At 44.6% G+C, this 13,761-nt stretch overlaps 1 protein-coding gene across 3 annotated transcripts; it reads right to left on the bottom strand.

Moving 5' to 3' along the window:
* Nucleotides 1–1,362: 1,362 nt before the first annotated feature.
* Nucleotides 1,363–10,949, bottom strand: LOC107308330 (gap junction beta-6 protein). 3 transcript variants are annotated; one of them, XM_015852167.2, is made up of 3 exons: nucleotides 10,817–10,949; nucleotides 10,525–10,592; nucleotides 1,363–3,196 (listed from the first exon to the last, which is right to left on the bottom strand). In XM_015852167.2, exon 3 carries the CDS (start codon nucleotides 3,172–3,174, stop codon nucleotides 2,383–2,385), a length of 792 nt encoding a protein of 263 aa, XP_015707653.1. In that variant the 5' UTR covers nucleotides 3,175–3,196; nucleotides 10,525–10,592; nucleotides 10,817–10,949; the 3' UTR covers nucleotides 1,363–2,382. The 3 variants fall into 3 exon arrangements, with proteins under 3 accessions (XP_015707653.1, XP_015707655.1, XP_015707654.1); XM_015852169.2 differs by lacking the exons at nucleotides 10,525–10,592; nucleotides 10,817–10,949 and adding an exon at nucleotides 10,224–10,508; XM_015852168.2 differs by lacking the exons at nucleotides 10,525–10,592; nucleotides 10,817–10,949 and adding an exon at nucleotides 6,492–7,331.
* Nucleotides 10,950–13,761: the final 2,812 nt, after the last annotated feature.

Raw genomic sequence — 13,761 nt, 5'->3', positions numbered from 1 at the left:
CCATATACAGAGTTATGTGCAAGTTTGGGGGTTAATAGGCATGTCCTTTGTAAGAAACCAGGCAAAAACACCCACCCTCCATCTGAGGAGAACATATTTGCCTTAAGATGTTTTCTAGATTTTACAGGTCTATTTAATTTTGACTATAACATGATAAGATGAGGCATGATCATGCACAATAATTAACCAGTCTCCATTCCTATTCCCTATATGGTATGCGATTCACAGCATGCCCTGGATGAAAGTCCACAGCTAGGGCTGCCCTATGCAATACAACTCTGGACCAAATGTAGCCTCTTTGCACTGTGAGTCCAGCATAGCATGGAGCCTGAACTCTGTCTTTGTTCTTTAACAGAATAATGGGGGGGCATTTACTGAGCAAGGGTGGTGAGGCACTGCCCAAGCACTGAACTTGCCCATTCTAAAGAAACAGAGCCATTGAAGTAAATATGTTTAGATCCTTGACACAGCTATACACAGAACCCGTGCTGCTTGGAGAAACCATGAGGCTATCAGCAACTAGACAACCATGCAGACAAAGTTTCATGCCTGCGTTTTCAGCCTCCAGCTTCATGGCAGACATATCCAAACTATCGATAATAGCTTTTTGTAGCAATGATTGGAAAAGAAACTACTGTGAAGGCAAGAAAATTCAGGAGTGTGCCAGAAAAAGAAAATGGACAACCAAAATCTATTATCTGAGGACAGAGCTGACTCCAGCTATTTTCTCTCTCCGTTGCTTGGCCCTGCACCCTATTAGGATGTAGAAGCCTATTAGGTTCTACATAAAGCAAGAACAAGCCCGAAGCTATTTATAGTATGGACACGTACACGCAAAGTATAAGTCTGATGTGACAGAAGGAAAACTTCAAACTGAAAATGGTTTATGCACTAAATGCAGTCTCTGTTCCTAGTGACATATGAAGCAGCACTTTGAAAAAGTAGCTCTGTAACACAGAAGTAGTGAGGTTAATTCATTTGCACTAGGATAAAAAAAAAAGAGCAGCTCTGAGGACAGTGCTCTCATGACATACTCTGGTGAAAAGTGAGATGCAAAACAGGAGAAGCACACATAAGACAGCATAATTAGGGTCCTCTACTATACCCACCTCTTTGACATTTCAGGATTCTTTGCTTTCACAGCACACCCATCCCCAAACCCCATCCTCCTGTGCAGACGAGTTATGTGCTTACCTCCATTGTGGGGGACAACAGAATTAGCGCATCAGTGCTCTGGGTGGGAATGAGCAGTGTACAAACCATGCACCCTTCAGGTGCAGAGCCCTTCCTCAAAGGCAACCTTTCATAAGCACTTGTCCTGCTTAAGCTTCCACTAGCATTCACATATAGACTCTCACTTCATTGCCAAAGTTTAAAGTGTTTGCCTTTTATTCAGAAGACTTTCTCAGTTTCCAGTGTTTAAGATACTTTCCCATGTCTTCCAGAACAAAGAGCCCCTAGTTTCATAACAGCACCAGTCTACCACAAAAGGGGGGGAAAAAAAACCAACAAAAAAAACTAACAAAACCAAAAGTTTCAGTGATGCAATATAGCAAAAAGAAACAAATATAGCAAATACATTAGAGAAATAAACATATGCTAAGTGGAGTATTTACAAAAAATTATGTACGTTCCTATAAAATTGGCAGCATGCAATGAAAAGATGAACAGGAATACTTATACCACGTCTGCTGGTAGTTAAAAGCAGGTCTACTTGGACTGCACCTGTATCACCGTGCTACTTTTAGGCACAGCACTGCACTCAGAAACCAGCTGCCCCAGTTCTCCATGGTGGGATTTCACACAGCCCCACAGGCAGCAGCACAGATGCAGGTGCCTCAGTCTACTTGCCCAGACTCTAGCAGTGCTTGCAAAGCTGTAAAAATGTGGCCTACTGCTATTTCCTCTCTATGAATATTGTACTGCAGGGTTCATCTGCATATACCTGCTTAAACAAAGCACAGTCAGTTGCTTACTGTAACACCTTAAGTAACATGGAATCTTAGATTTTACAAAAATACTTTAATTTTCTGTTCATAATTAAAAACTATCTTTATTACAAAACAGTTTGAAACGTTAGCACATCTAGCTTGGAAAGACTTTTGTTCTTATTGCTGTTGCATAGTGTTTTCAGGAACTGTACCAGCACAAAGGCACTTGTCATAGTCAACTTGTAAGGATAGCTGTAGGAAAACACACTTTCCTATTTAATCCTCATAACTTTCAAATGTTTAAGCTGCCTTTTTTCCTCAGCAGGTGCATAATGCACCTATCACTACAGGTCTAAATCTCCCCCAACATAAGCTGTTTAGTATGACAAATTTTATCTGCAGCCTTTAGACATTCACCCTTTTTGGAGTGAATACCAGCACTGATGCCACCTTAGCTACTTGTGAATCCTATAACTGTGTTCTGACAGCTATCAGATATTAACTCATTCATTTCATTTTGTTTGGTTTCTTCTTTATTCTCATGGTTGGGGTGGTGTTTCTGATTTCCAGCTTTTCTAGACCTTCTGAGAAAAAACTTTGTCAGTAAATAACACAATTCAGCCACATTTAAAAGAATGCAAATGCTGGACACAGCGATCATGAAAATAGTGAACACTGTCTTTTCAGTAGGTCGAGAAACAAAGCAGTCTACTGTGTTGGGGCAGGGCCAAGCACTACATTTCATTAAGCGAGGCATTCGGAACCCATCATACATGAAATAAAACGCATACATGAAGACTGCTTCAAAGACCAGTCTGAAGAAGATGCTGCAAGTGTACGTCCACCATAGGGTGCCCTCGATACGAAACCTCTGGGTTCTGATCTCTTCAATGTCCTTGTACTCGCATTTCTGGTCTCCCTTTCTGAACTGCCTTTTCTTCTCGTGCCTCCTGTAAGCCACGTGCATGGCCACGAGCAGGGCTGGCGTAGTGACCAGGATGAGCTGCAGGGCCCACAGGCGGATGTGGGAGATGGGGAAGAAGTGGTCATAGCAAACATTTTTGCAACCAGGTTGCAGAGTGTTGCAGATAAAGTCATCTTGCTCATCTCCCCAGACTCTCTCTGCAGCCACAACCAGGATCATGATACGGAAGATGAACAGGACTGTGAGCCATATCTTCCCAATGCTGGTGGAGTGTTTATTTACACCTCCTAAGATGGTCTGCAGAGCTCCCCAGTCCATTGTCTTGTTTTGAAGTTATGACCTAAGGCATGACAAAAACAAATTTAATCAGGATGGAAAACAAACACTATTAAGCATCCAGTATAAAATAAAGGCAACACTGTAAATCTAATTGCAGTACATTCATTGGCAATGGTAACATCTTGTTGTTACAGTGGTCTTACCCATAAGCAGTCAAAGTGACACAGTAACCACGTATCAGAAAGTTGCATTTTGTCATCTCTCAGAGACCATCTTACTTTGGCAGTCGCAGCACAGAGCACTAATAATCAAAAACCACTTTTCCAAGGGTTCTAGAGAACAGCTCCGTTGCCACTGGCAAAACCCACTACATTTATTATGATGTAATTATGATTTTTATCAACTCTGAGACAGTTTCAAAGGTACATCTTCCTTATCTTCCTTGTGCAGTGTAACCCAACTTCTGCGTCACATTTCCATTTTGAGCACTGTCAAAACCCTCCCTGCTTTACAACAGTTACATGTACTCATGAATTATATGCAATAATACAAAGCATCAAAGAACATGGCAGCTCTGGAAAACAAAGAAGTCTGGTCATGATGTGAACATTGGGTTTTTTCTTTCCTGGCTTATTGGAAGGTTCTGGTTGCAGAAAGCATGTTTTACTGGGTCATATTGGATGACTGTGTGGGGTTACTTCAGGAGCTCAAAGACAGTGGGATGGAGGGGGCCAGGAGGAAGGGGGAGAAGGGCAAGATTTTCCTGAGGTTGTAAGAAACCTTTCCTGATTCTGCCTCTCCTTTAGGATGCAATGCGAGACATGACCTCTGCATCTGTCTGAAAAGAGACCTGGTTGCAGAGCTGCCTTCTTGTCATGTTCTGTTTTGTTTTCTTCCTCCCATAGACTGCATGTTTCATCAGCATATAGATATAGAAGAAGCCTCTGCAGGTTAACATGTAAGAGCATGGGAAAGACTCTGAACACCAGAGATACTTACAGAACAGTCGGATTTTAAAGTATTTGTCTGTTTCTATTTTTGCCATCTTATTTTAAATTGTTCAGATCAGTTGGTTTTTGGTTTTTTTGTTTTGGTTTGTTCCAGGATTTGTTTTGGAGATCACCATATAATCAAACTGAAGCAGAGAAAGAGTTACAGCTTCACACTGATATTATTATTCATGTTCTCTTAGTAATATGCACATTGCAACTACAGAACTAAGGATGTGACACAACTCAGTACTGATTAGAAATATCTACATGCACCTCAGTTCTAAGTTCTGTGGAAGACAGTTACCTCATGAACTGCAGCATTACACATCATTTACCCATACTTTAAATCTAACAACTTGTGTTTCTTCTGTCATTGTAACCTTTGCTCAGCCATCCCCATAAATATAAATCTGAGAAGAGGGAACTGCATACTCCCCCTTCATAAGCCCGATTTCTTATGCTTTCTTGTCTCCCTGTGAACCATTACTGCTGCCTTTCTGTTGCTACAGCTTCCCAAGAATTTGTTTCCATGTAAAATTGCACTTTCCTGTCTCCCAGTGCAGAATGAGATAAAAAAATAAAAGTGCCTTGAGATGTACTTAAAGGATACGCTGTCTATAGTGGCAGAGCTAGATACAGTCACTTCCCCATCACTGCTTGTTCCCATGGTCCCACTGTAGTTCTCCATCCTCTGCAGCACTGTAAGGGTACCTTATAACCCAGAACTCATAACTGATTTGTTCAGAAGTTATTCCCAGTACGGGTATGCTGTTTTTTTTCCCAACCTGACCCATTTCCATGATCATCTCCACAAACCATTTGGAAAGAGTACCATTTTAAAACAGGCTGCACATTGCAAAGCATCAGAATGAGCAGCCAGTGGAGATGAGGGTGTTGTCCTTAGCAGGGATGTTTCTTCAAGATGTTGTTAAGCTACATCATTCACCTGACTGTTCCATCTCCATTGAGAGCATATTATGTTTCAACCCCAGCAAAAGCATGTCTGTACCTGGATGCAGGCAGAAAAAGCCACTGCACTTCAGAGAGGTAGATGTTCCTAATCTGACTTGATGGGCAAGTAAAACAGGACAGTCTCCCAGGGCAATCTCCTCTCCTTCCCAAATCCCTTTGACTTTCATATCAACCCAAACCTTCCACTCTTCACCATTCCCACCCACCTTCCAACTCCTCCAGTTATCTCTCCCACTCCTCCTGCCACCATCCTGTTCTTCCTGCTGCTTGCTGAGCTAGTCACCAACCTTTGCCCCTGCTTTTTCTACCCTCATGGCCTGACTTGCTTTAATGCTGGCAGAAAGGCATGTGACTTGTGAGGAATTCAGGAGACTGATATAACCAGTGATCATCAGATACTGCACCCAGTAAAGTTCCCGAAGAGCAGAACAGCTGAGACTACAGGGCCACATTAAAGCGGCCCAAATTCTACACAGATACTCTGGACCTGGTTTTCCCTGACTTTTAATATTAGACACTCTAAACTGCATTACTGAGAGATAAAGGCAATTCATAAACCAGTGAAGTGCCAACCTTACATCCAATCAGTAGTGACCAAAGCAGAACTGAGTGTGGCCCTTCACAGCTCACTCCATTCAGACATTAAGCTGGGGCTATTTGTAGTGATGTGACGCCTCATTTACTCCTAATTAACAAAAATAAATAATAGGGTGCTGACTCCCCATGCTGGTTGTCTTTCCTTCAAATACTTGCTTTCCAGACTTTCATACTAGTAAGTAAAATATTAACTGGCTGAACAATGGAGACAAAAGCAGGAAAGGGACTTCCCTTCAAAGGCTGCTAACTCTTACAGGTAATTGTGTGAGCCAATCCACCTAAATGCACACAGAAATCAGTGTGCAGGCAGTATCTGCTCATCTCAGAAGTAAAGCACTGGACAGGAATAATTCAAGATATGAAAGCCCTGGTGAAATCAGGACAAAAAAAAAAAAAAAGAAAGAGTGCAGTGGGAATACGGACTGAAGATAAAGGAGGAAGATGAGAAGAACAGAAGATAAGGCAGTAAATTTGAGTAGCTGAGCACTTAGAATGCAATTTAAAATGAGACTATGGTAACTTTAAACATTAAAGTTTCCCAAACAAAAAAATGAATCTTTTCTATTGGCTGAACCTTCTGTTCCTCCATCTGAGAAACCAGAGGAGCAGCATAGCACAGCTATTACAGCAGGAGATAAAAGTGATCCTAAGATGTTACTGCTTCCTACCAAAGATCTGGCAGTGCAGGAAATGGTTCTACATGACCACCAAAACGTAGAGAGGCACACAAAAGTTCTTCCCCCAGTAGGCTCAGGCACTGTTAGAAGGTTAGGCAGCAAGACAAATTCAGCTTACCTACTTCTGCAGTTCTCCAGCTACTGGACAGGTTCCGAGCTCTGCACTTCTTTGGCTGCTTACTGCTTAAACTAGCTCCTCTCAGCCTGCACTAAATAAGCATCACAGTACTCTGCATGCACCCCCTAAATCCCCACACCACCACCAAGCACTTCAGGCACACAGCTACTTAGCAGTGGTTTTTGCTCTGCTCTGGTAAGGACTGGTATACCGGATAATCATTAGTCAATGGTTAAATCCATGGCTTCAGCTAACCACAGAGTACAGAGCAAAGGTAGAAACAACATAAGCTGCATCTCTTTCACATACACACTGTGGAACTTACTGCTACAGGATATTAACAAGGCAAAAAAAGTCATGTTGGAGGCACTATAGGAACATCTAAGAGTTCCAGTCAGGAAGTGGCCCACAGCATTTATAAAATCAGATACTAACATGCTCCTCCACTATAGACCAATTTACGATTCTAAGGGAACCAAACAGAAATGCAGAGGTTGTTCATAACATCTCCATTCATAACAGAATTTCATTGTAGGGCATCAGGAATCACCAGTGCTAACTGCACTCCACCACTTGCAGTAATGCCTCTAGATACTGGTACAAGATCAGCAGTCTGCAAAGGTAGGTGTCACTTCATCCAACCTAGGAGTACATTAGCAGAGAATCTTGAAGCAAAAAAGTAGTGGTCCCGATCAGAGCTGGAGATAAAGAAGGAACTCAGAAGCACGAGAGCAGCAGCTTCAATGCAGAACAATACTGTCAGGATGCAGCCCAGGAAGCTTCTTATAAATACATAATAGATCAACATCTTCCAAAGACAGCATCCCTTTATCTCAGCAGGGAAAGCCAGCACACAGGCAACGACAGCACTTACCTGCTGACCCTCCCAGACTGTCTACTTAACTTTAAGCCTATCACACACCTTAGTTCCTAGACATGAGGTGGGATAGCAAAATTTCACTTTCTCACAGGGTTGTTCTGAAGGACTCCTCTAGAACTGGACACTTCAGAGAGTCCTACTTCATTATCAGTGGATGAAGACAGACAAGCACTAGTTCAAAGTTGAAGTACAGAGCTTAAATTGAACCATTCAGGACACTCGTTACTTAAGAGAGAACACAGCTCCTCCCATTATGACAGCTGCAGTGTAGAGCTCACACTGTAAGATACGGCTTTGAACTGATTTGGGCAAACTGAAATCCTTTCGTATCACTATTATAGGAAGTTTCCAGCTTTTTAAATTTACTACAGTATATTAAAAACATAAGAGTGTTTCAACTGCATGCTCCTTCAAGGATCAACAGCTCTACTAAGAAGTTGAATAAGGATCAAAAGATCAGTCTAACAATCCCAAAAGCCCGTGTAGCTCTTAAGCTTTGTTCTGAGCACTTATCTCCACATCAGAGTGGAAACTGGAGAGCAACAGAAGAGCCAAGACAGATAGGAGTTACAGTATATCTGATTTGACACAAGAACAAGCCAAGAATAATCAGGAACAGGAAACCTATGACAGCTGCAGGTCTGAACACAGCAAGCATTGTGTTTTCTTCTACTCAAGAATATGCCAACAGGATACATTCTTTGTTCTAAGCCTTGTGTAAAAGAATACAGCCTTTAAAACAACAGATTACAACCCGATATGCATAAAGATTAATATTAAAAACATATGCTAAGTAAATAATTGAGGATTCAGCCCCACACTGACCACATTATGACTGCTCTATGTCCATGTCTTTACATCCTCCCAAGCCATTTTCCAAGCAGGTTTGGAAACATTCATGGCTATTTCACTACCCCACAACTGTAAATTAAGAGTTACCATCCTCCAGAACACCTCTGCACAAAATTCACTCCGCTTGTGGAAAATAAGGCATCAGACAGGTTGGTCCTGCTCGAAGGCACAATAAGACAAGAATTCCTACTGGAACTTGGCCCCTCAGCAATTTTTGAAGGAAAGGTCTACAGGGGGAAGAAAAAGAGTGCTTAAAAGCCCTTGCTTTGTAAGGGACTCAAAGTCCTGAGGACTATTTCTTCACTGACACAAGTGTCCTTCTTTCCAAATTCTAAATAAAGTTTTACATGCACTTTGCATTGCCGCCAGACACAAAGGCAGCAGTTCTGTTTGTACAGGTTTCTAAAAGACAGCAACAAAAATCACCAGGCTTGGGCATACATCCATATTCTCTCTACAAATTCACCATGTGTTCCTCAAAATACACCCACTCCCACCTCAACACAGTATTTCTGATTGGAAGTTACCTCCTCAGGAAGGGCTTGTTCCCTTACAGAGACACTATGACTTTATAGCGAAACACAGCTTTTCCTTCAGCGTGTATTTTGCCAGTATTTCTTTCAGTGAAAGTAGAGATAAAAAAATCAACTTTTTCCTTTTAGAAGTATCTACGGCAGGAAGAAGTAGATATGAGATATGGAAAAAAGATATTGTTTCCAGCTTCCCTTTAGTAACTACTTGCTGCATTTCTATTTTGTTCACATTCCTTTTGTTTTGACAGCACTGTATCTCTCCTCACACATCATCACTTCAGATTTTCCTTTATACAAAACAGTACTTAGCCAGGCAAGAGTCGAGTATCTTTTCAGCTAAGCCATCAGTCATCAGTATCAGCAATTAAGAGCTGTGAGGAGCAGAACAAGGAAAAAACATCTGAAGAAAAACAAAACTTAAATCCATGCTCCTGTTCGTTGGAGTTTCTGAGATCTTTTATTTCCCCGTTCACATAATAACAAGAGAAAAGCACCATTTGTAAAGTGTCTTTTATTGCTGACAGGAGCCAGCTGAATCTCCACAATAACTTTTTGCAGTAATTTACATGTACCTCAAAGTACTGCCATTTTCATAGACACTGAGATACACTATTGTATCTTTTGCACTTTTTGCACCAATTCAATGAGGCTGCCAAGTAACCTAACCCACATTAGACTTGAAGGGATGCAAAACAACACCAGCAGAGGCCCAAGCTTCAGAAATTTGAAAGAAGTGACTCTGTTAGGAAAAAATGGATTATTGCAGAGATGCATCAAAAGTCATGTTTTTTTAATGCTTCATTTTAAGCTCTGTGGCACATAGCCATTCTACCACCAGTTACCAGACTGGCAGTTCTGGGGACTGAAGTCCCAAAGGACATGTGTTAGAGGAACAACCTCAGGACTCTGCAAACATACAGCAAACCCCATCTGGAAAGGTCACACTGCAATCCCTAACTGGCACACAAAGGTGCCTCCTTCAAGCCCACTATAGAAGGCTGAAGCCTGACTCACTGCTGCCCTGTCTCTGAGCTAAACCTACAGCCTTCCTGCATGCTGCTTTTCCTGCCTTACTTCACAGCAAGCAGGCTGAGCAATAGAGAGCAAGAGATAATAGAAACCACAGCATTTCATTAACGAAAATCAAAAATGAAACCAGCTGATTGTACTCTCAGCTCAGCACACACACACGTTGTGGTGAGCCCAGCCACAAGCCAGGCCCAGACCTAGACATCACTGCACACAAGCCACAACTCATTAGTGATCAAAGCGCAACAACTTGGCTTAAAAAAGCACTCGAGACAAAAGGCTCCTTCTGTCCTCCAACCCCCACTGACTGCTCCCTTGGAATATTTCATAAAATCATAGAATCATTAAGGCTGGAAAAGACCCCTAAACCACCCATCCCAACCAGGCTCGTAGCACCAGCACTGCCCACTAACCACATCCCCGCGTTTCCTTGAGCACCTGTAGGAGCGATGCCTCCGCCAGCTCCCCGGGCAGCCCGGCCCAGGTTCGCCTCGCCAAGATTCTCCTTAAGGAAGAGATTCCTCAACCAAAGCGGGGCAGCGGCAGGATGGGGTGTGGGTCGGCAGGAGCAGCGCTGGGCTCCCACCGCGCAGCTCGGGCTCTGACTCACGGCTCAGCTCCTTTTCCCCTGTAGCTCTGAGGAATGTTTCCAGCTCGCGATGGCCGGACCTGTCAGTTCGCTGCGAGCTGTTTACCTCAGCGCAGCTCCCCGAACGTCCGTAGGTGTGCCGCGAATTACCTGCAATTCCGGAAGCCTTTATTTCGCTCGGTGCTGCAGCTGCTCGGGCACTTCACATAACGCGTTCGCTAAGAGAGATCGGGGATTGGAAGAAGAGTTGTTAGGCGTTAAACAGACAGTAGTGACCGAGAAGAGCACTCCCGATAAGGCCGGGGCCCCGCGCTGCCCCGCACGCTGCGGATGAGGAAGCGAGACGTGAGAGCAACGAGCCCCGTCGCGGGGCAGCGTCCCTACTGCTAATACTGCCGCCGGCTCGCACTCACTCTCCCCCCTCTTCTGCCTCCCCCCTCACCTGCCTCAGCGCTGCCAGGACCCCTTCGGGGCCAACACGCGGGCTCAGCGGTGCGGTGCCAGCGGACAGCCGGCCTAAGACTCCCGGCTCGCAGCTTTAAGGTCCCTCCCCGTTCACCTGCCGCCGCTTTTAGCCCGCCCCGTGCCCGCCTCCGTCCGTGCGGGGCTCCATCGGTGGAGTGCCCGGGGCGGAGCCGGGCCGGGAGCGCCCATCCCCGGTGGGCCGGCTGTGCGGGGGTCTCGCCCCTTCCCTGAGCCGCCCTTTCCACGTCCGCCCCTCCTAGGGAGGCATCGAGGGCAAGGCTGTGAGGAGAGGGGGAGAGGGCAGGAAGGCAGAGAGGCCAGGGGCAGCGGGGGAAAATCCGGCAAAAGAAGGTGCTGGAGAAAAGCCACAGCGAGATAATGGCAAAATGTGGGTCTTGTAGGGTAAATGTGTGTGTAAGACAACAGAATGATATGCTGTCTTGTCAGACCCAGATATTCAGAAGGGCCTGTTCATCATGGAAGTTGTGATTGGCAAATGGCAGCAGAAAAGCTGCTGTCTTTGTGAGTGTTCTGAAGGGTCCTTGAAATGCAGCTGCTGGCAGCTGTGCACTCCTCACACCACGGGTCTGTATCCATGCAGGACCCACTCTGCACAGTGTTCTGTTTCCAATACAGCTGCTGAGGAAAAGCTTTGCTTTCCTAACCTTGGGGGTCAGGAATCTCTGTCTGAAACCTTGAATTCTGCACATGCACGTATCTAATTAGATAAGTGGCTGCTAATGCTCTACCCAAATTTCTGAGGAAAGCACATGGCACAACTGCAGCAGTGCATCTCAGGGTTGGACATGTGTTCACACTTGCTGAGGGCACAGTGATGGATCAGGTGACAAACGCTTTCCAGCTAAATTCTTCTGCCTCTTATCTCTACTTTTCGGAACAGAAACAGTTCCAGTGAAAATCTCTGGCAGAAGTCAATGGCTCATTTGATTGTCTAGCACAAGCAACTCAATCCTTGCATATGGTAGATAAGAAATTGCCCTCAGCTCTGGTTTAAGTATTGCCTTCCATCTCCATGGCACTCATCGTCTACCACTCCTCACTGAGCTCCCTGCAGCCTGCAATTTAGCACATGTTCATGCTGGGGGGATCTCCAGAGGTCTCTAGCCCAAGCTACTCCAAGCAGGACCAGTGCTCCTCTCAGCCTGCTCAGCACCTGCACCCCGTCCACATGAGTTTCAGACAAAGCCAGGTCACTGCACAGCTGGAGGCCCAAGGTGTGCGATGCTGAGCCAGACAGGCAGTAAATACCTGAGGCCTGAGTCTGCCTGCCTCGCTGACTTCCGTGGGAGTTGCACTGGGGTGTGTTCAGGGTTCATGCGCACAGCACAACGCGTTTCAGGAAGGGAGGCGGCTCAGGGCCACGCAGCCATGCTTTGCTAAAGGGAGCCCACCTCCCTGTGGGAGAAGAGCTTCAGAGGAGACATCAGGGACTTGTGAGTCATTCCCTTGCCAGCTACGTTCCTGCTCAACTCAATGACCCTGAGAAAGCCACGCATGTACCCTTTCTGTCATTCCCAGGTCAAAAGAAATTCCAGCTAAACATTGGGTATACTAAGCTGCAGAGAGGATTTTGAGTTTGCACTGTTTTGCAAGTCTGCATTTGCTGCCAAAAAAAGGGTTTTTTTACGGAGAGAGAAGCATGATGAGGAACTTGAGGAGTCAAGACTGTGTTTCTCACTGCGCAGTTACCTGAGGAAGAGCCATGAGCAGGGCAGAGCAGATCTGTCCTGGCTGCCTCCCAGCTGCCCTCCAACGCCAGCACCTGGCCTTGATTCCAGAGCAGAAACCTGCAGCTCTGGCAGGACAAGACAAAAAGACAACTTATTTGATGGTCTGCATTTCCAAAAGGAAACGCTACTAAAGTGGTTCTACGGCTGGTACCGCAGTGGGAAGCGCCATGTGTGTGGGTGCCTGGGGAGCCAGGCTCTGCTCCACCAGGCCTTTTTTCATCTTCCCACGTGCTTACTCACAGCGCCAGATGCTGCCTCTCCAACCCGGTGGTGCCAACATGCCGTTCAATTGCAAGTTATTGTAAGCCCAGGCTGTGAGGTGCGTGAAAGAAGTGTGTAAGTGCTGGAATTTAAGGAACACTAGAAGGGTTTTCTACTTACAATCTTAATATTTTCTCTTCAATTACGAGAAAAAGTTTAAATATATCTAGTAATTGTCCACTTATTAGAATTAAATTGTATTTATCTCTTCACAGGTGAAGAATGTTTTAGAAGCACGGCTTGATAAACCTGTGAAATAAATACATACAAATCCACTACTTAATTTTTAAGTTAAAAAGGGAGAAGGGAGGGAGGGAAGAAGATAGATAGCATGTATTACTGACGTGTAATCAGAGAGGGAAAATCAAGTTACAGGGCTCAGATATTCCATGCCAAAGGAGAAAAAAATTCACTGGGATGTTTCTTTTCTTTAAAAATGGAGATGAGCACTGGAAGTGGGCGTTTTTCCTACCTGCAGCATTCTGGTTTTCCTCCAAGCCATCACATCTCCAGTTACGCTCTTGAAGCCTCCTGTCTGTTATTGCAATTCAGAGGGATGGGGGAAACAAAACTTATTCCAGTGCTTCAGCATGGAAGTGTTGTGCAGGTACACCTCAAGGTGCATGCTCTGCTGTGGCACATTTTATTAGGAAACAACAGGCTGATAACATATACAAAGTCTTGAATCCAGCACTTTCCCTGCTGTACACTGCTTAGGAATCTGTTCTTTTTTACCATTTATCAGTTTCATTTACTGGCAGACATTCACATAGGGATTATGTTAGCCCTGATTTCCATAGACTCTGGAAATCCCAAATCCTAGTCTATTCAGAAATTAAACTCAAAGAGTCACTTCCTTTCCAGTGTAATTACTTTAGTGACGCTGTGCTATCAGAAAGATTGCCTGTGC

Source organism: Coturnix japonica, chromosome 1, assembly GCF_001577835.2.
Source record: "Coturnix japonica isolate 7356 chromosome 1, Coturnix japonica 2.1, whole genome shotgun sequence".
Taxonomy (NCBI): domain Eukaryota; kingdom Metazoa; phylum Chordata; class Aves; order Galliformes; family Phasianidae; genus Coturnix; species Coturnix japonica.
Note: the sequence above shows the minus strand (reverse complement) of the source record. Positions and strands in the feature narration are given on the sequence as shown.

Bases quoted from the DNA above. Each gene is read 5' to 3' on its own strand.
- LOC107308330 (XM_015852167.2), bottom strand. From the start codon at position 3,174: ATGGACTGGGGAGCTCTGCAGACCATCTTAGGAGGTGTAAATAAACAC.